At 38.6% G+C, this 19,491-nt stretch overlaps 1 protein-coding gene and 1 long non-coding RNA gene across 14 annotated transcripts in view; one reads left to right on the top strand and one right to left on the bottom strand.

The window, feature by feature from the left end:
* The window catches only part of CDK19 (cyclin dependent kinase 19), a 107,201-nt gene extending 93,171 nt beyond the window's left edge, over positions 1–14,030 (top strand). For 12 of the 13 annotated variants that reach the window (XM_070733338.1, XM_070733340.1, XM_070733350.1 and 9 more), the window contains 3 exons: positions 1,650–1,728; positions 6,011–6,304; positions 8,911–14,030. In XM_070733338.1, the coding sequence (XP_070589439.1) occupies positions 1,650–1,728; positions 6,011–6,304; positions 8,911–9,042 (505 nt within the window). In that variant the 3' untranslated portion in view covers positions 9,043–14,030. The remainder of the gene's footprint in view (positions 1–1,649; positions 1,729–6,010; positions 6,305–8,910) is intronic. The other variant, XR_011557405.1, reaches the window with a different exon arrangement.
* LOC139157025 (uncharacterized) lies at positions 1,036–17,870 on the bottom strand. Its single transcript, XR_011557406.1, has 3 exons — positions 17,495–17,870; positions 3,493–3,558; positions 1,036–2,669 (listed from the first exon to the last, which is right to left on the bottom strand). It is a non-coding gene; the product is annotated as an uncharacterized lncRNA (long non-coding RNA).
* Between the last annotated feature and the right edge of the window lie 1,621 nt (positions 17,871–19,491).

The following is a 19,491-nucleotide window of genomic DNA, read 5'->3' as shown; positions in this document are numbered from 1 at the left end:
ATAAAAATTGACATGGTTTCCACTCTGTTCTAGCTCTCCAATATGTTTTAAAATTTCCTCCTCCACTCACATTCCAGGTGACACCTATGCATATGATTACAACTATACATTTATACTATAGAGTGATACCTTGTCTTACAAACTTAATTGGTTCCAGGACGAGGTTCATAAGGTGAAAAGTTCATAACATGAAACACTGTTTCCCATAGGAATCAATGGAAAAGCGATTAATTCGTGCAAGCCCAAAATTCACCCCTTTTGCCAGCCGAAATGCCCATTTTTGCACTGGGGGGATTCCCCTGAGGCTCTTGTCCATGGGAAACCCCACCTCCAGACTTCCATGTTTTTGCGATGCTGCAGGGGAATCCCAGCATCGCAAAAATGGGCGCTTCGCTGGCAACGGAAGTCTGGAGGTGGGGTTTCCCAGGGAGGGGAGCCTCGGGAATCCCACCAGCGCAAAAACAGGCGCTTTGCCTGGCAATGGAATTCCGGGGCATCCCAGCAGCGGCCACGGGTTCGTAAGGTGAAAATAGTTCAGAAGAAGAGGCAAAAAACCCTTAAACCCCGGGTTCATATCTCAAAAAGTTCGTAAGATGAGGAGTTCATAAGATGAGGTATCACTGTACATTACTATACAACTATACAAATTGGAGGGCTCATTCAGCTTTATGAGAAGTATTTAAGAGGGAAAGTGACAAAGACATGGACTGTGTGACACATAACTTCCGTGACCTTAATGATATTTTCACAGTCAACATTTTTGTAATGGATCTATCAAGCTCTTATAGGAACAAAGATCTTCCATCACTGCAGATTTATGCCAGACATCAGTTCAATATTGATGAGAGAATGATTTGTTACAATAGAATTACATGGGGATTCCTTGCCATCAGTTCCACCTATCAAATTCCCTGTGTAACATGCAGTGGTAAGCAGCAGCCAGTGCGATCTGTCCGGTAGGAAATTCCAGGATGCGTGCACAGCTGCATGCCCCCATGTTAGATTTGGCTTCTGTGTATGCACAGCAATCGAAATGTTGTGTGAGGATGCTCGCGCGAGCGACACTGGCAATTTTCACCAATTTTTGCTTCTGCACATACGCGGAAACAAAAATATCAGCAAAAGTTGCCGAAATCTCGCTCGTGCATGCATCCTCACGCAACATTGCTGCTCATGCACATAAGACAAATTCGGCATCAATGGGCACGCACGTGCCTGCAACAGCCTTGGAGGGTGAACCAGTAGGAGGTAAGACGAGTGGCCCTTCACTGGTAACATGTAAGTGCAGTCAAATTCTAATTGGAAGAGATCCAAAGTTGTCACAGAGAATATGAAACTCTGAGATGCTTTTAACATGTACAATGAAATAGCCTAAGATAAGGGGATTAAAATAATGAAACATCAACCTGAAATCAGCATAACTAGTTCCGGAAGAAATACATTAGTGATTTCTAGCCATAGTTTGTGTGAATATATCCAGTATGTAAAAACATAATGATCATATTAAAATGAAAGCAAATATTTGTTATTTCATCACATTTATGCTAGAGATGCCCAAAATTTTATTTGCTCTCTAATAGGTTTTAAATGAATGCAAGATTGTAAGCTAACATATACTGATGAAATTCCACTGTGTTCTTTTCTTCCAGTGTTTTTGCTGGTTGCCAGATTCCATACCCCAAACGAGAATTTCTTAATGAAGATGAACCCGAGGAAAAGGGTGATAAGGTATAGTTCATAGACCATGTTGCCATCTATAAAAAATAATGATGTTTCTGAGTTTATAGAACCATGATAGCAAACCTATGGCACATGTGCCGGAAGTGCCATGCAGAGCCATCTCTCCAAGCACTTGTCTGTTGCTCTTGAGGGTTGCAGCGTCCCGGCCAGCTGGTCTTCACACACGCAGGAGTGCCGAAAACCAGAAGAGCAGCCGCCTGGTGCACATGAGCTAGGAAGATGATCTGGTTTCGGCATACACATGCACACCAATAGCTGGCCTTTGCGCACACTTGCATGCCAGAAACCAGAAGATAAGATGGCCAGTGTGCATGCATGCTCTGGAAACCGGAAGATCATCTTCACGCACAGGGCGGTTTCTCTTCCGGGTTCTGGCACTCTTCAGGAAAGCCGTTAAGACCTGGCTTCTCCGGCAGGCCTAGAATTAGGATCTACTGCAAGTATGTATGGTTTTTATGACATTACTGTTTTTTATTGCATTGTTGATTTTATTATTATATTTTAACTGCTTTTTAAATTGATATTGTATTTATGTCTACTGTTAGACACTCTGAGTCCGTTTTGGTGTGAGCGGCATGTAAATACAATGGATAAATACAATAAATGAAATAAATAATGGAAATAACATATAGCTGGAATAATAAAGGGGAAAGGTCTTAAATCGATACAATATATCCTAATAATGTCTTTAAAAAGCCATCAATTGGCAATAAATATTCTGATGGGGTTTTTTGGTAGTGATGCTTTGTGAGTAGGAAGAGGATATAGCTCAGTGACAAAAGATCATGTACAGTATTCTGAAAGGTCCAGGTGCAGTCCTTGATATCTCTCATTAAAAAGGCTCAGGTACCAAGAACCTTTGACCCTGAAGAACCTGAAGGTAATTTAGGTGAAAAGTCCCTGTTGATGTACAACAATGCCCCATGTTCCTATGGCAACAAAGAAAAAAATTAAATAAATTAGAAACTTCAAGAAGACTTTCATATTATCAAAGATCAAAATTGTGGAAGCAAGCCAAAAGTCTGTCAAGAATGAGAATAAAAGTTACAGGATGTGAAATATTCTAGTAAATGAGCTATATTTACTTTTGTTCCCATTAAATAATATTTCAGACATATGTTTGTATTTGTTTAATTATTCAATTCTTATGGCTTCCCATCTCAACAGGTGACTCTGGGAAGAATCTGGACAGAATTAAAATAAAATAAAAACAATTAGAAGAATTAAAATACAAAGCAGCCCAGAACACTATCACTAGAACACGGGTGTCAAACTTGTGGCATTGCTGTTGTGACATTTCACAATGTTTTTTCCCTTTGTGGAATTTATTTATTTGTTTGTTTGTTTGTTTGCTACATTTGTATGCCGCCCCTCTCCACAGACTCGGGGTGGCTCACAACAGTGATAAAAACAGTATACAATGACGAATCTAATATTAAAAGTCTATAATAATAAATCTAACATTAAAAGTCTACAACCCCCATTGTTTAAAAATCATACATACAACATACCATAGTTGGTGTGGGCAGGGCGGTGTGTGACACATCTGGCCCAGAGGCCGCCAGTTTGACATCCCTGCGACTAGTACAGCCAAAAAGAAAACTCAAGAAGAAGACTTTTCTTTAACTGGAGCTTGACTCCTAGCGACTGCATAGATGTAGCCATACTTTTTTTCTCCGCAACAATAAAGCAATTAATTGCTTTAAGTCTAGGAGATACTGTAGATGCAGAGATAGATATCAATACCTTTACCTTTAGTTTTTGCTCCACTTTGTTTTTCAAACTTGCCACTTTCTGTAACATTGCGTCTGCTGAATTCTGAAATAGATTGTAAATAAGTTTAGTTGTTGCAGATGTTAACAAATGGCTCCAGCTGGTTAAATTTCAACTAATTACATTCCATCAGCTATTTTGGCCTGGGGCAACATCACAATCATATTGCTTTGACTAATGCACAAATGCAGATTATAGTTCTAGCTGGCTTTTCCCATAGGACAATATCGTTCCTGAATACTGTATCATCTATTATGGTAAAAGTATAAATATGGCTTTAATTGTAATTCTTGGCAGTGATAACAGAGTTGTATAATTAATGGGAGGAATTTTATTTGGTTTGTGTTCTCCTTTTTTCATCTCACAGTGAAAGTTCTTTATTACACTGAGACATATGGAAAAAGACATACTGACTTCAAAGCCTTTTGTTTAGAAGGGTTGTTTGGCCATTTCTGTACCTCAACATTTAATTGCCCTTCTTTGCTGAAAGTTTGCATTCACGTCTACAAACTTTGGGACCACATATTAAAAAATAATAATCTAGCTTGACTATTTAGATTTGCTTAAGGTTTCTGGTTACGTTGGCTTCCTTTCTTGTCTTCAGACAACTCCAGACTTTCTGCTGTTCCTCTGTCCTCTTTATTATTGTTTTCACTGGAGTACTTTCTCTGTCGTTGACCTGACTTGGAAAACCTATGTCCCAGTCAGCGTCACACTCTATACACTGCTATTTTTATAATTAACTGAAAGATTCATTCCTTTCCTTTCTCTATAACTTGACTGGCTCCAGGAATTCTGATATTGAACCATAGATTTTGAGGTATATGGATTTCAATTACTATAAATCAACCAAAATCATAGATGAAGTAAAAGAGGCAACATTTAAGCTGTAACCTTCTCATTCCAAGAATTGAGATTTGCAGATTTTATGGAAATTTTATATATCTATAAATCTTGAAATGAAAATGGATTTTTCATACACACACACACATACTTGTATGTGTGTGTGTGTGTGTGTGTATAAACATAAACTCGAGGTGGCAAATATATACAACACACATTTCCCTTCGTGTTTCCACAAAACAACAATGAGTTGGGCTGAGAGACAGTGACTGGCTCAAGATCAGCCAGGTAGATCTCATGGCCAAGGCAGGATTTGAACTCACCATATCCAGCTTTCTTGCCTAGAGCCTTAACCACTGGACCAAACTGGCTCTCTTTTTAAAGAATTGATGGAAGAAGATATGAAAGTAGAAAACAAAACAACATACATTTTTTAAAAGCCATTATTTGCAGTCTTTGCTCCAAAAACGAATATATTCAACCATACCATTGTTTCAAAAATGGAAGGGATGAGCAAAGCCTATTATCGTGTGTATAGAATAGTCAGAAGACATTGGTGAGGCAATGAAAGAGCTATATTCATTTAAGAGGCACATATACATGAACTCTTTTTTTTAAAGATGGCCACGGTAATATGTTTGAAAGACATTCAAACAATGGCTGAATAAATGGAAAGCACCTACCAAAAGATAGAATCCAATATAGAATTTGCATTTTCCCTAGGAGTCTACAAAGTCCTCCTTGACTCAGAGATCTGATATCAGATGAGCAAGAGAAGGCCAGCCAGTTATATAAAAGATTTATACCTGTGAGGTTTAGCCTTTCTCATACTAGTACATATGTTCTTTAGACATGATATCATCCTTACAGAGCCTCAGTGGTGCAGTGGTTAGAGTGCAGTATTGCAGTACTGCAAGCTATTTCTGTTGCTCACCAGCTGCCAGCAGTTTGGCAGATTGAATCTCAGTAGGCTCAAGGTTGACTCAGTTTTCCATCCTTCCAAGGTGGGTAAAATGAGGACCCAGATTGTTGGGGACAATATGCTGACTCTCTGTAAATCATTTAGAGAGGGTTGTAAAGCACTGTGAAGCGCCTGGCGGGACCCAGGGAAAGAGCCTTCTCTGTGGCGGCCCCGGCCCTCTGGAACCAACTCCCCCCAGAGATTAGAACTGCCCCCACCCTCCTTGCCTTTCGTAAACAACTTAAAACCCACCTCTGCCGCCAGGCATGGGGGAATTGAAATCCTCTTTCCCCCTAGGCCTTTACAATTCTATGCATGGTATGTATATATGTATGTTTGGTTTTTATATTAATGGATTTTTAATCATTTCTAATACCAAATTACTATTGTACACTGTTTTATTGTCGCTGTTAGCCGCCCCGAGTCTCCGGAGAGGGGCGGCATACAAATAAAATAATAAAATAAAATAAAATAAAATAAAATAAAATAAAAAAATAAAATAAAATAAAATAAAATAAAATAAAATAAAATAATGAATAAATAAATAAAAAGTCTAAATGCTATTGCTATTACTGAGCCAGTGTACTGCTTATGTACATTCCTAGGAATGCTCTGTGGAATAAGAACTACCCTAACATTCCACCTCCTGGTAATCCCAGCTCTTTCTCTCTCCTTCCTTTGGGTTTGATCTAGAATCAACAGCAGCAGAACCAACATCAGCAACAAACAGGACCTCAGCAGCAACAGCAGCAGCAAGCAGCACCTCAGCAGCCGCAGCAACCACAGCCACAAACAGCACCTCAACAGCAAAACAGCACCCAGACCAATGGAACTGCGGGGGGTGGCGGGACAGGAGGTGGCGGGGCTGGGGCAGGTCTCCAGCACGGCCAGGACTCCGGCCTCAACCAGGTGCCTCCAAACAAGAAACCACGCCTTGGGCCTTCAGGCACAAATTCAGGCGGGCCTGTCATGCCTTCAGACTATCAAGTAGGTCCCCCTTTTCCTGTCTTCTGTATATCTTCTTTGGTGGCTTTTCAAGGATGGAGGGGAAATGAGTTAGGAAACGCCACCATGGGATGGCTTGTCGTAGAACTGAAATGTTTCTATGGACCCTGCTCAATTTATGAATGTGTGGATGGATAAAAGCGTAAGAAATAATTTATTGCTACTTTTCAAGGTAAATCTTGCTCAAGATAGTTTTCAAAGTTTGAGATACAGGTGTTATGGCTAATTAAAACAACACCCTTTGTTTTATTATTAAAAATAGATCCAATTCAGTGAGGTGAAGCCTTTTGCATTTCTTTTGCTGTTAATACTATAAAGTTTCTCCGGGACCGCCTTCTGCCGCACGAATCCCAGCGACCGGTTAGGTCCCACAGAGTTGGCCTTCTCCGGGTCCCATCGACTAAACAATGTCATTTGGCTGGACCCATGGGAAGAGCCTTCTCTGTGGCGGCCCTGACCCTCTGGAACCAGCTCCCGCCGGAGATTAGAAGTGCCCCCACCCTCCTTGCCTTTCGTAAACTTCTTAAAACCTACCTCTGCCGTCAGGCATGGGGGAACTGAGACATCTCACCCTATACAGTTTATACATGGTATGTTTGTGTGTGTGTTTGCTTTTAATAATGGGTTTTTTAGTGTTTTTTAAATTATTAGATTTGTTTTTACATTGTCTTTATTATTGCTGTGAGCCGCCCCAAGTCTACGGAGAGGGGCAGCATACAAATCTAATAAATAAATAAATAAAGTTTCACAAGTAAAGTTTATTGTAAAGTACTGTAAATATTCACAGATAGTTACAGGTATCAAAGAGACAGTAATTCTACCTCCTTCATTGCCCAGCCATTTGATTGGTAAAAATGTTGAATCACTTCCCATAATTCATAACTAGCACGGAGCATAATGACTGGAAATATGTGGTATTGTTGTTATTAAATAAATTTAAATATAATGCTTGTGGAAAGTAATCTTGAGTGCAGGAGTCTGGTCCATTACATGTTGATGATAATCATCTCTGTAGTTACACGGCATAATATTCTCTTGTGACTCTTTAGTGCCTGTTCCATTGGGCTCTGTGTATTATCTCTAGCACGTTTATCACTTCATTTGGCCATGGTAACTGCAACAACGGCCATATGATACATTCATTTTCACAAAATTAAAATACACTAGCTGTCACAAATAATAGCATGTGTGTATAAGTGCATGTATTTTCATTAAATGGTTTTTAGAATGTTAATGCTGAAGAATCAATACATATACTCACCCTATCAAGTTCTGGCATCAAGCTGTTTCTTACATTATGCATTGAATTTTATGAATCCCATTCTTCACTCCTTTTTTCTAAATTTTCTGAATGCAAATTAGACATGGCTCTTTTCATTATATTTATCTAGCTATTTTCCTCTTTGGGTGACTTTAAGAGAAAGTACTATCTCTCAATGACAAACCACCTTTATTTTATTTGTTTAATGTAAATTTGTTTTCCATATTTAAGCATGCTAATACAAAACAAGCTTTCCATTTGGCATTTTATGGAATGGAAAACTTTCCCCATAACCAACATGCTTGAAACGTGGCTAAGTTTGATGCTGCAAACATACAACATATATGTTGTCACTAAACTTTGAACAAATTTTGTATGGTAATCTGGAGACCATTCCTCAACCTTGTGGGAATGTAGGCAGCACATGGAGATGCAGACATGCATATAAAATGATTTTGCTTCAGAGAGCTAATTGTTTAAAAGTGCAGCTCCCATCTTAATCCAGAATGATTGGTTAGCTGGTTTGCATGGAAACAGTAAGCATGCTTAAAATATTAGACACTCTTCATATAGGTCTGTGCAAGAAGATGTGCATTTGAGATTCTGGTAATACATAGATCTCAAGGAGAATTTCACCTATTCTGTTTTCCCCAAAATAGGACATCCCCTGATAATAAGCCCAATCGGGCTTTTGAATGCATGGCAATAAGGCCCAGCGCCTATCTCAGGGCTCAAAAAAAATATAAGACAGGGTCTTATTTTGGGGGAAACACAATAGTGTCTCGTTTGTCCTCACTATCAAATCCAGTTTTATGAACTCAGCTTCAAAGATTAAAGATATACAGTAATACCTCGTCTTACAAACTTAATTGGTTCCGGGAGGAGGTTCGTAAGGCGAAAAGTTCGTAAGACGAAACAATGTTTCCCATAGGAAACAATGTAAAATTAATTAATGCGTGCAAGCAAAAAAAAATCACAAAAACGGCGCTCTGCTGGGCGTTTCTCAGCATTCTCCCGAATGCCGAACCCGGAGGTTTCGTTCAGGCGGCGGGTTCGTAAGGCAAAAAAGTTCGTAAGAAGAGGCAAAAATTTTCTGAACCCCGGGTTCATATCTCGAAAAGTTCGTATGACAAGGGGTTCTGTATCACGAGGTAGGGAGACAGGAAAAGACGGACATGCCTGTCTCATTTCTGTACTTTAAACCCATTCAAAGGAAATGAGAGGGAGTTTGCTGCAATAATTCTTTATGGCCATCCTCCCACCTCCTCTTTTATGATAACAGTTCTGCTTCATAAAAACATTCATTTTTTTTGCTTTTTTTTTTTAGCACTCCAGTTCACGCCTGAGTTACCAAAGCAACATTCAGGGATCTTCTCAGTCCCAGAATACAATGGGCTATTCAACATCATCTCAGCAGAGTTCTCAGTACCATCCGTCCCATCAATCTCATCGGTACTAAAGAGACTTCATAAAGGGTGTTAGAAAGGAATGAACTAACAATGAGTGGACTCCAGCAATATGAAGTTCATAACCATGAGAAGAACCAAAAAAAAAAAAAATGCAAATTGTGATGCAGATTTTAGAATTGCAAACTTTTTATTTACTAATTATTTTAAGACAAGAGACAGTTTTTATCCTTTTTTTTTTTGCCATAAAGGAGATTCTTGTGAAGTTTCCCTTCAGCTTGCTTTCGCATGTGTTCCATTGTGGTTACTCGATCTGATCTGAACCAAGCACTTAAACTTCTTTAAACCTATGGAATTGTTGAAGGATTCCTGGTGCACCTTTCTCGTGTTGTAGTAATTGCCATAAATCTAATCTTTTCCAAATCCTTTTGCCAGGATTTTAAATTTTTGGAATTTTGAACTCCTGGGCTTTTCAAGCTTGTATATAGTTAATTTTTTTACTAGGCAGACCAGTTTAGCTATACAGGTATAATGCACCTTTTAAAAGCACTATGTTATTTTCACAGGATATTACTCTTTTGCTCATGGATGTCAAGAACAGCAGATTTTACTATTCCAGAGTATTTTATTATCTTTTTAGTAGTCTAGTTTTCAGATGAGATATTTAAAAAAAAAAAGAAGAAAAGAAAAATATACAACCCAAGTCTCTGCAGCAGCTATTACATGTTATATGTTTGGATTGAACACCAAACAGAAGATTGTGAATGTTTCTTTTATCGTTCAGATGGGCATCCCGTAGATGATTGGTCATTTTCTTCCAAGTGAATTGACTGAAGCTTTGCTTTATATTAAGGTATGGAAGCAAAGCAGAACACATCAACTTTTGTGGCTCCAGTAGAACAAATTTGTCTAGAGTGTCTTCTTTAGTGGTTATCTGTTACCTGCAGTGGTATCTTTGCTCTGTGTTGAATCTCTACGGTTGGGGTTCAGCATCAATAGGATAAAGGGCAAAGGAGGCTTTGCTACTCCTTTGGGGAGGCCCGGTGGAGGGACAAAGTGTACTCTAATATATATGTGCATCTTTCATTTGTTTCTTACCTAGACTTTGAATTTTGATTTTGAAACTTGTAGCAAAAACAAACAAAACGTGCTGTGGCACCTTAAAAGACTAATAATTTTGTTCTTGCATTAGTATCTGCCTAGTTGCAGAAGACTTGCAATCATGAACCTTGAGAAGCCATTATTGATGTTGCTGTTATTCCTTCATTATCCAGTTGAAGCAGATCAAATACTGAAAAAAGGAGTAGTTGAACAATGTATTGAAGTTGCTTGGCCTTCTCATATACAATACGCATCTGAGGTTGTGATGTCACTGCAATGATTGATCCAGATTAGATGTGATAGATAAGAAATGCTGTACTGAAATGTTTTTTTTTTAATCCTAAAACAGGAATAGACTCCATGCTATCCTTCCAGTGTTTTGGACTATAATCCTTGCCATTGGCTGTGCTAGCTAAAGATGATTAAGAATGAAGGTTTAAGACACTTGAAGGAGGGCACTAGGCTGCCTGTCTCTGCCCTAAGATCTGACACAAAGTGTCCTGAAGAAATATTGGGATCCTGGACAAGCACTTCACAGGAAAAATAACAAAGCTTGTGAACAGATCCTATATGTTGGAGACTTGTTGTCTAATTACTATTTATAGCATCTGTGAACAGAAGCAACATAGACTATGAAGCAACTCCTCCCCTCCTCCCATCTATTTTTAAAACGACTACATAAATAAGGCAGTATGCTTTATTCAGAAATTTAGAATTCATCCTTGAATTCACCATGTTCTGACTTTTCTTTTCTTTTTAAAACTAGATTTTCTGTCTTTTTATGGATGAAGATAACTTAAACTAAGCATTTCTTAGTTAACATTTTAGAATGTGAAGGAATGCAACTGAATAGAATTTTCCAGGGGTAATCACCATTACTTCCCCACGACTACTAAAGGTGGAATAATTAGATATCAGTGCAAATTTGTGTCGTTTGTACAAATTGTAGAAGAATTCAATTTCCTTGTGTGGAATTTGGCTCATCGTGGTGCGGAAGCTTTTTAAGCATACAAGGCCCTAACTTTATTGCACTAAATGTAAAATCATATATACTTTAGAGTATATACAATAAGCAGCACTCAGTATTTTAAAAATAATTATTAAAAAAAAAAAGAAATGGAGGAAGAAACCAGGTTATATAGGCATTTTATGGGCATTTACACTATACAGCATAAGCTTATGCCTCATGGTTTTTTTTCTTCTTATATATAAGAACCCCTTAAGAACAGTTAAAACTTTATAGTAAGACTGCAATATAAATTTGTGTTGGGTATGTTGCCGCCTTGAGTTATTTGTTAAAATAATAAAGGCAGGATATAAATAAGCAAATAATAATTTTAGACAGTGGATCCAGTCGCTTGGAAGGGAAAATTTGATCTAAATGTAATAGAGGTGTCTGATTCATGAAATAACAAGTAATTTATCTGAGAAAAAATATAACTGGATCTTTGTCCCCTGAAAAAACTTTATTTTTTGTAATATTTTGCTCGTTATGTGTCTAAATGAACTATGTTGGATGGAGTTTGCGTCTTCCATACAAATCTACAGTGAAAACATTCCTTTTCTTTCATACGTCTCCAGTTTTATCTGTCTTACTGCATTCAAGCTAATATCTGGTCAACAGCTGCGGTGGTTATGAAATTGCATTTTGACCAGCTTATGAGCAACCCCTTTTCTTTTTGCTACTCCAGCCTTCTCCTTGTTGCAAATTGCAACTATTGTGAGCTTTGTCAAAATATAGCTTCCTCCCTGCATGCAGTGTGATGATAACCTGTGTTGAATGTGCTTTATTTCCATGAGCTTCCGATCCCCTTGAACATGGCCATGATTATACTCTGTATTGATATGTATTTGCATATTTGCTGGAAGATAATGGCTCGCTGTGCTCCATTTCCCTGCAGCGTCTGTGCATTCATATGTAACTGTGCTCGATACTTCATGGCCTTCCAAATAAGCATTGACAGGGGAATAGAAAGTATAGGTTTACACTTTTGAAATGTTTACTGCACTCATTCTCTATTTGTATCTTGGCTTGGCGGCATACTTGGCCTATAGGGGTGAACTATTTGTGTATAATATGATGAGTGTCTCATGTATTGCAGGGCTAAAGTAAGTTAGCTTTGTTTCAGGGGAATTTAGCAAATCAAAAGTACATTGTATAATAAATCATGTGTTGTGTGTTATGGAAACGGGACACCGAAATGTTCATAACTCTGCAGCTTTTGCTTTAAACCTAGCGTTTTCATGTCGCTGTCTCATTGGCTCTTGGAAATGGACATCAGACAGTTGTTTGGCTACTACATTCTACAGTGCTTCTCTTCTCTCTGGGTTTCAAAGAAAAGATCCAAGAAAATTTGATTAGCAACGCAGGGATGACGTGAAGGGTCACACAGACTGCGTAATGAAGGAAGAATCGTGTGAAACCTGCAAGTCCTGCACTGTATCTGTGACACTGTATCTGGTCGGGTGGGAGTTGGGTGGGGAGATGGGGAGGACACCTTTGTTGTTAGGGAAGTGGAAGCTTGAAGTATTTGATTATGTATAATATTTTATATAAACATAATAAGCTTAGTTCCCCTTCATAATCTCCATTGATGGTACTTAAGCAACATTAAGTAAAGATAACTGTTTTAAGACAAAAAAATAAACATACTGTATATAAGATCATGTGTAATCTTTGTTTTGCCAGCAGAGTCATATGTATTGCTTTATTGGGGGCGAGTCTTTTAATGCACTGTTATCTCCTACGTATTTAGTAGTAAATTAATTCTATTTAATTTCCCCCCCAAAAAAATTATCTGTCTTCAGTAGACACTAAAAAGTATTACATAATGTGAACTGAAAGCGTCCCTTTTGAACAGCAGTTTAATAATTTTGCTATCTGTAAGTAGTTTGCCTTTTTGTTTGTTTTATTTGCTCTCTGTATTACTATTTGTGGAAGATTGCCTGCCTTCAGTTTTCTTTTATACATTACTTCACATGTTCATCTTCAGTTCTTGCATTTGTTTTTATTATATCCTTGTGTGTCCTCTTTAATGTCTCTTCAGTTCAGTAATAATCCATTATTACGAATATAGTTTTTGCCTGTTGAAGATGGATGGATGGATGGATAGACGGACAGATAGTTACAACAGCTTTTCAATTTCCTCAGTGCAGTGTTGTATTTTCACTTGTTAATATTCCATGGCATATTCACACTTAAATGGAAATTATTACATCGTTACATTTTACATCAGTAAAGTATTATTGATGCAACCCTTTTTTCTCTTTTCTCTGTGTCCCTGCAGTCTTTAGAGGGTGCCCCAGTCACTCTAAAGGGGGAGAAAGTTAGTGCTGTTGGAGGGAACAATTTCATCAGAGGACAGGTGCAGAGGGATATAACTGTTTGTATATATCTTAACTTCTTAAAAAGCATCTCCAGGCTCACTGTTTAATGTACACAAGACCCTCCCTGCTCCTAACTTTAATCATTAGAAGTTTTATTATCCACTATCAGCAATATTGATCTCAATTGACTTTCTTATCGATAAGTAAGAAGAATAGTAAGCGAGTTACTGAGGAACTGTCCAATATAATTTCCAAACTTGGCCTTGCTTAAATAGTGCAGATGAAAGGTGAGTAGGGATATGTATATGGGGAATTTAGTTCCTAACATTCCCCAGGACAATTTACCTTCCATCTCTGTTTAATAATTAGCTTAAAATTTAGAACTGTTGTACTGGGCATTTGCAACTAAAAGAATCCAACAAACTTTGCCCTCATTTAATATCTGTGCTTTTTAAAAATGTCCTTACCTTGCTCTCGATAGATTGTTAAAAACTATGTTTTCATTCATTACATCGGCAGTATTTTAATTTTTGTTGTAATTATTTTGAATTGCTTCCGTGTGGATTTTTAAAAATAAAATATACATTTGTAATAATAAAAAGTTTGAAGTCAAGCAGGTGTTTGATGGGAAATCTGTAAACTTTGGACTGCAGGAGGAATATGACGTGCAATTTTATTTACAGCCTTTCTCTTCTACTCACACACCTCTCAAGAGCTTTACACATCTGTTCCTCTCCCCGCCCCCAAATGGCATGATTCGTAGTTTTGGAAGTATTTCTCCTAAGTGAGGTCTTTTTTGCAATTTTTATATGCAAAAGAACAGGCCCAGGTGTGAAGATTAAATTGAACTGCTTTATTACTAAAGGTCTGAGTTTGCGGAGAGGGGCGGCATATAAATCCAATTAACCTAACCTAACCTGTGCACAGAAATCTTCTCAACTGATGGTTGACACTTAGAGTTAGATAAGGGCCAACGGCATTCAAGGGGAGTTGAACTTACCCTGTTTCCCCGAAAATAAGACGTACCCCGAAAGTAAGGCATGTCAGAGGTTTTGCAGAATTTGCTAATAGAAGACACCCCCCGAAAATAAGGCATAGTCAAGTTTACATACGGTACAGTGGAAAAACATACGGTACCATTCAAAGCTGTTCATAGTGGTACCGTAATAATGTGGTGTCCCCTGCTGGCCCCTTCCATCGCTTTGTACCATCCAGTACAGCAGACACAGTCTGCTGCTGTCTCACCGCCATTACAGTCTCCACTACAGTGCGTAGACTGTAGTTCCTCTGGTGGCCGGAAGCTGCAATAGCGGGAGTATACTGTTGTACCATATAAGTGCCGTCGTTTGTGTGTGTGGGTGCCATACTGACAGGTACCGTACCGTAATCAGTGTACCGTATGGTACACTTTCTTTGTGGTTGTCAGCTTTTCTGACTGTGAATTTGTCTTATTTGAGAAATATAAGGCACCCCCCCGAAAATAAGACGTAGCACAACCTTTGGAGCAAAAATTAATATAAGACAGTGTCTTATTTTCGAGGAAACACGGTAGTACTTTTGTGGCTACGTAGGAATTCTAGGTTGATCCCCTTTTAACTGTGCCCCCCAGATTCTGCGATCCTTTTTCCTTTATCAATCAACTACACCGAATGGAAACAATGTCATTATTTTTAAACTATGAGCTGATTAGAATATTTCACCACCAGACAACAATTGATAGACTTGCAATATCCTTTTGGCAGCAGCTCTGTTATTGTAAAAGGTGAAGCTAGGTAAACTGAGTGTGGCATCTCAGTTTAAAAATTTGTGAACCTTTTTGAAATTTCAATGTTTATGTACAAATATAACCTGGAACATCTAAAACTTGATAAAGAGAATCCAATTGAATGAGTTCAAATGTATACTTCTTCAATTATTGAGTAAAATGACCCGAAGCTACTTTTCCCCTGTTCACTAAACCGGGTGTGGGAGTGGCCAGTGCATGACACATCTGTCCTGCAAACCAGGAGTTTGACAGACCTGTTCTAAGAGTATCAATTCACTTAAAAGGGAAATTAGAAATTAAGTGTTTAGACAATGGGATGATAATCAGGTGGGAGTGTGGGAGGTGCTGCCTTATTTAAACATAGAAACATAGAAGTCTGACAGCAGAAAAAGACCTTGTGGTCCATCTAGTCTGCCCTTATACTATTTTCTGTATTTTATCTTAGGATGGATATATGTTTATCCCAGGCATGTTTAAATTCAGTTAGTATGGATTTATCTACCACGTATGCTGGAAGTTTGTTCCAAGCATCTACTACTCTTTCAGTAAAATAATATTTTCTCATGTTGCTTTTGATCTTTCCCCCAACTAACTTCAGATTGTGTCCCCTTGTTCTTGTGTTCACTTTCCTATTAAAAACACTTCCCTCCTGAACCTTATTTAACCCTTTAACATATTTAAATGTTTCGATCATGTCCCCCCTTTTCCTTCTGTCCTCCAGACTATACAGATTGAGTTCATGAAGTCTTTCCTGATACGTTTTATGCTTAAGACCTTCCACCATTCTTGTAGCCCGTCTTTGGACCCGTTCAATTTTGTCAATATCTTTTTGTAGGTGAGGTCTCCAGAACTGAACACAGTATTCCAAATGTGGTCTCACCAGCACTCTATATAGCGGGATCATAATCTCCCTCTTCCTGCTTGTTATACCTCTAGCTATGCAGCCAAGCATCCTACTTGCTTTCCCTTTTAAAGAATAGAATTCTGGGTATTCACTAGCTAAAGTCTGATTTTCAGAACACCACTAGGTCATAGTTTAAGGAAAGGAGATTTCTGAGGACCTCCACAAAAACAGTTTTTTTATGATTAGGCTAGAAAAAGTTACAAAACTATTTCCAAAGAGTTTAGACTTTGCGAGTCCACTGTGAGACAGATTACGTATAAATGCTAATTCAACATCATTGTAACCTTCACCAAGACTACTTTGTTTGACTAACAAAGATCACTCCAAAAGCAAACTAGGTAATATACTCTGAAAGATCTCAACCTCAGGATAATATCTAAGGAACTAAAGACCTCTTGCATTAGGAAACGTCGGTATTCATGAGACCATCATCAGGAAAATACTGAACAACAATCCTGAGCATGGTAGAGTTTGCAAAAAGAAAGCTGCTACTTTGCGAGAAGAACCTAGCTGCCCACTTACAATTTGCAAAACCACAGAAGGCTATTGGAAGAATGTTCTGTGGATGGATGAGACCAAAATAGAATTTTTCAGCTTCGGTTAAAAATATTATGTTTGGCAAAAAGCAAAAACTGCATTCCAGCACAAGAATCGTATCCCATCTATGGTGGTGGCAGTATCCTGTTTTGGGTATGCTTTACTACCTCTGGACCAAAATGGCTTTCCCATCATTGAATTCTGAACTATATCAGCAAATTATACCAAATTTGTATCAGCAAACCTTGTATCAGCAAATTATATCAAAAAACGTGAGAGTATTTCTTTGTGAGCAAAGATCAAGAGAAAGTGGATCATGGAGCAAGTCCCACCCACGGACATCACCAGCAGGTTGCTACCGGTTCGGGCAAAGTGTCTGTACTGGGAGGAACTCACTTGTGATCCCCAGGCATCAGATTTGGGGCACTGTTAGATTTATTTCCCCAGGAAAATATCATTATCCTGAACTTCTGATTACAGAACTAGAATTATCCCACTTTCTTAACAGAAGTTGTAAAATTACTTCATGCTCACACACACATAGCAATACTCACACACACATTCACATAGCAAGAGACATATACACATGGGTAGGTTGGGATCAACCTACAATCAAATGCACCTCTTCTGAATGTTGCCAGTTATAGACAAAAGACAATTTCAAAATCATAACCTTCAGACTTCACATCAATGATGCCATTATGTTGTGGATTGATAAAAGAAGCATACTTACTACAGCCATATCTCTCAATACTGTTCCTTATGCAGCTGCTATGGGAGATGTGATGTATTTTTCAGAGTATAACGTACATTGGAGCATAAGACGCACATCAAGTTTCAGGGAGGAAAATAGGAGGAAAAATCTACCTACCAGGTATTCATCTGGCTAGCGTCCTTAGCCTGGTCAGCTTCAGCACATTATTTTATCCCCTGGTTAGAGCTTAAGAGAACCTTATTTGGAGCGAGTAGCAATGAAAAAAAGACTGCAAAGACTTAGGGCTGGAAAAAAACTTTGGAGAGAGTAGCAATGAAAAAAACCTGCAAGCCGGTAAGAGCCAGGAAGACCATTAGTGCCTTGCTAGGGCTGGGGGGAAAAAGTTTCAAAAAAACTACATTCAGTATAAGATGCACCCAATTTTTTAGCCTCTTTTAGAGGAGAAAAAAGTGTGTCTTATACTCTAAATATGGCTATTTTTTGCATTGTTTAGTTGGTTACCAGTTATTTGAATAACAGCTCTTGAGAAGAAAATGCATAGCGTCCAATTGAGCTTAGATACAGTATCTGTTGTGAAATCAATATGGTTATGGGGGGGAGGGGTAATTTTATTTCGTTTGCATAGGTGTTTACAGGTGTCAGGCTGTTTGGTTTGCTCCATAAGTGCACCAGCTTGTGCTGTATGTTTATCTTTGCTTTATCTCTGTAGCTTTTCACTTAGTAATTTTAGAACACCCAGCCTGCTCCCTGAACATGCAGTTGGAAAGGGGTGGTGTATTCTCCCCTGCCACCACCTAATCCAAATATAGCTTTTCTCAGTGCTTGGCATACATAAGGATGGATCTCGGATATACACGAAGAGGCAACCAGAGAGATTGGTTGAGTTACTGCCAATGCCTGTAATGCCTTTTACCTAAAGCTGCGATGTTGAATCTGTTGTGTCAAAATTGCTCTCCGTCTTGCACTGCTAAACAATATCCCGAAACACTGCAGCCTTAGAAACATTTCTTTCAGCTCCTATTTTTACTCCTTCTCCACCCGCCTTCAAAAATGGGGGAATAGCTTAGCCAAGTGTTTACAGGCAATTTTTTAAATCTGCTGTGCAAAAATACCACGAGGATACAGTGTTCCCTCGCTTTTCGTGGGGGATGCATTCCGAGACCGCCCGCGAAAGTCGAATTTCCGCGAAGTAGAGATGCGGAGGTAAATACACTATTTTTGGCTATGAACAGTATCCCACGCCTTCCCGTAACACTTTAAACCCCTAAATTGCAATTTTCAATTCCCTTAGCAACCATTTAGATTATTACTCACCATGTTTATTTATTAAAGTTTATTAAAAAAATATTTATTAAAAGCAGACGAAAGTTTGGCGACGACATATGACGTCATCAGGTGGGAAAAACCGTGGTATAGGGAAAAAACCCGCGAAGTATTTTTTTAATTAATATTTTTGAAAAACCGTGGTATAGACTTTTCGCGAAGTTCGAACCCGCAAAAATCGAGGGAACACTGTACTTATTTTTCACGAATGAAAGCGAATGTATGTGTCCCAGGATAATGTTGCAGGATCCAAATCTGGGTCAGTTACTGTGATGAGTCCTTTTGTCTTCTGAGCTTTCGGACTCATGCTGGAGACCATCCTCAGGTTGCTTCTTCCTAGCAGAGTGTGTCCCTGAGGATGGATGGCAGCAAAAGTCCAAAAGCTTGGAAAACAAAACCTCTGGTCCCAGTTACCAACCCAGAATGGATCCTGCCTAGTTCTGCCTTCAGAGAGGGGCGGCATACAAATCTAATATATTATTATTATTATTATTATTATTATTATTATTATTATTATTATGTCAATACAACACAACAAACAAGATCACTATGCTGGATTTCATATTTCATCACCAGCCGGGCGCTTCTCAAGCACCTAGGACTGCGTGATGTAGCGGCGAATTATGTTTGCCGATCCCAGTAAAGCGGCCTTTTGCAATTGACAGATGGAGATTTTGTCAATTCTGATGGTTTTCAAATGTCCGCTGAGATCCTTTGGCACTGCGCCCAGCATGCCAAGTACCACTGGGACCACTTTCACGGGCTTATGCCAGAGTCGTTGCAGCTCGATTTTTAGATCTTCGTATTTCACTAATTTCTCTAGCTGCTTC

This window comes from Erythrolamprus reginae, chromosome 1, assembly GCF_031021105.1.
Source record: "Erythrolamprus reginae isolate rEryReg1 chromosome 1, rEryReg1.hap1, whole genome shotgun sequence".
NCBI lineage: Eukaryota > Metazoa > Chordata > Lepidosauria > Squamata > Dipsadidae > Erythrolamprus > Erythrolamprus reginae.
This window is presented reverse-complemented; position numbering and strand designations above follow the sequence as displayed.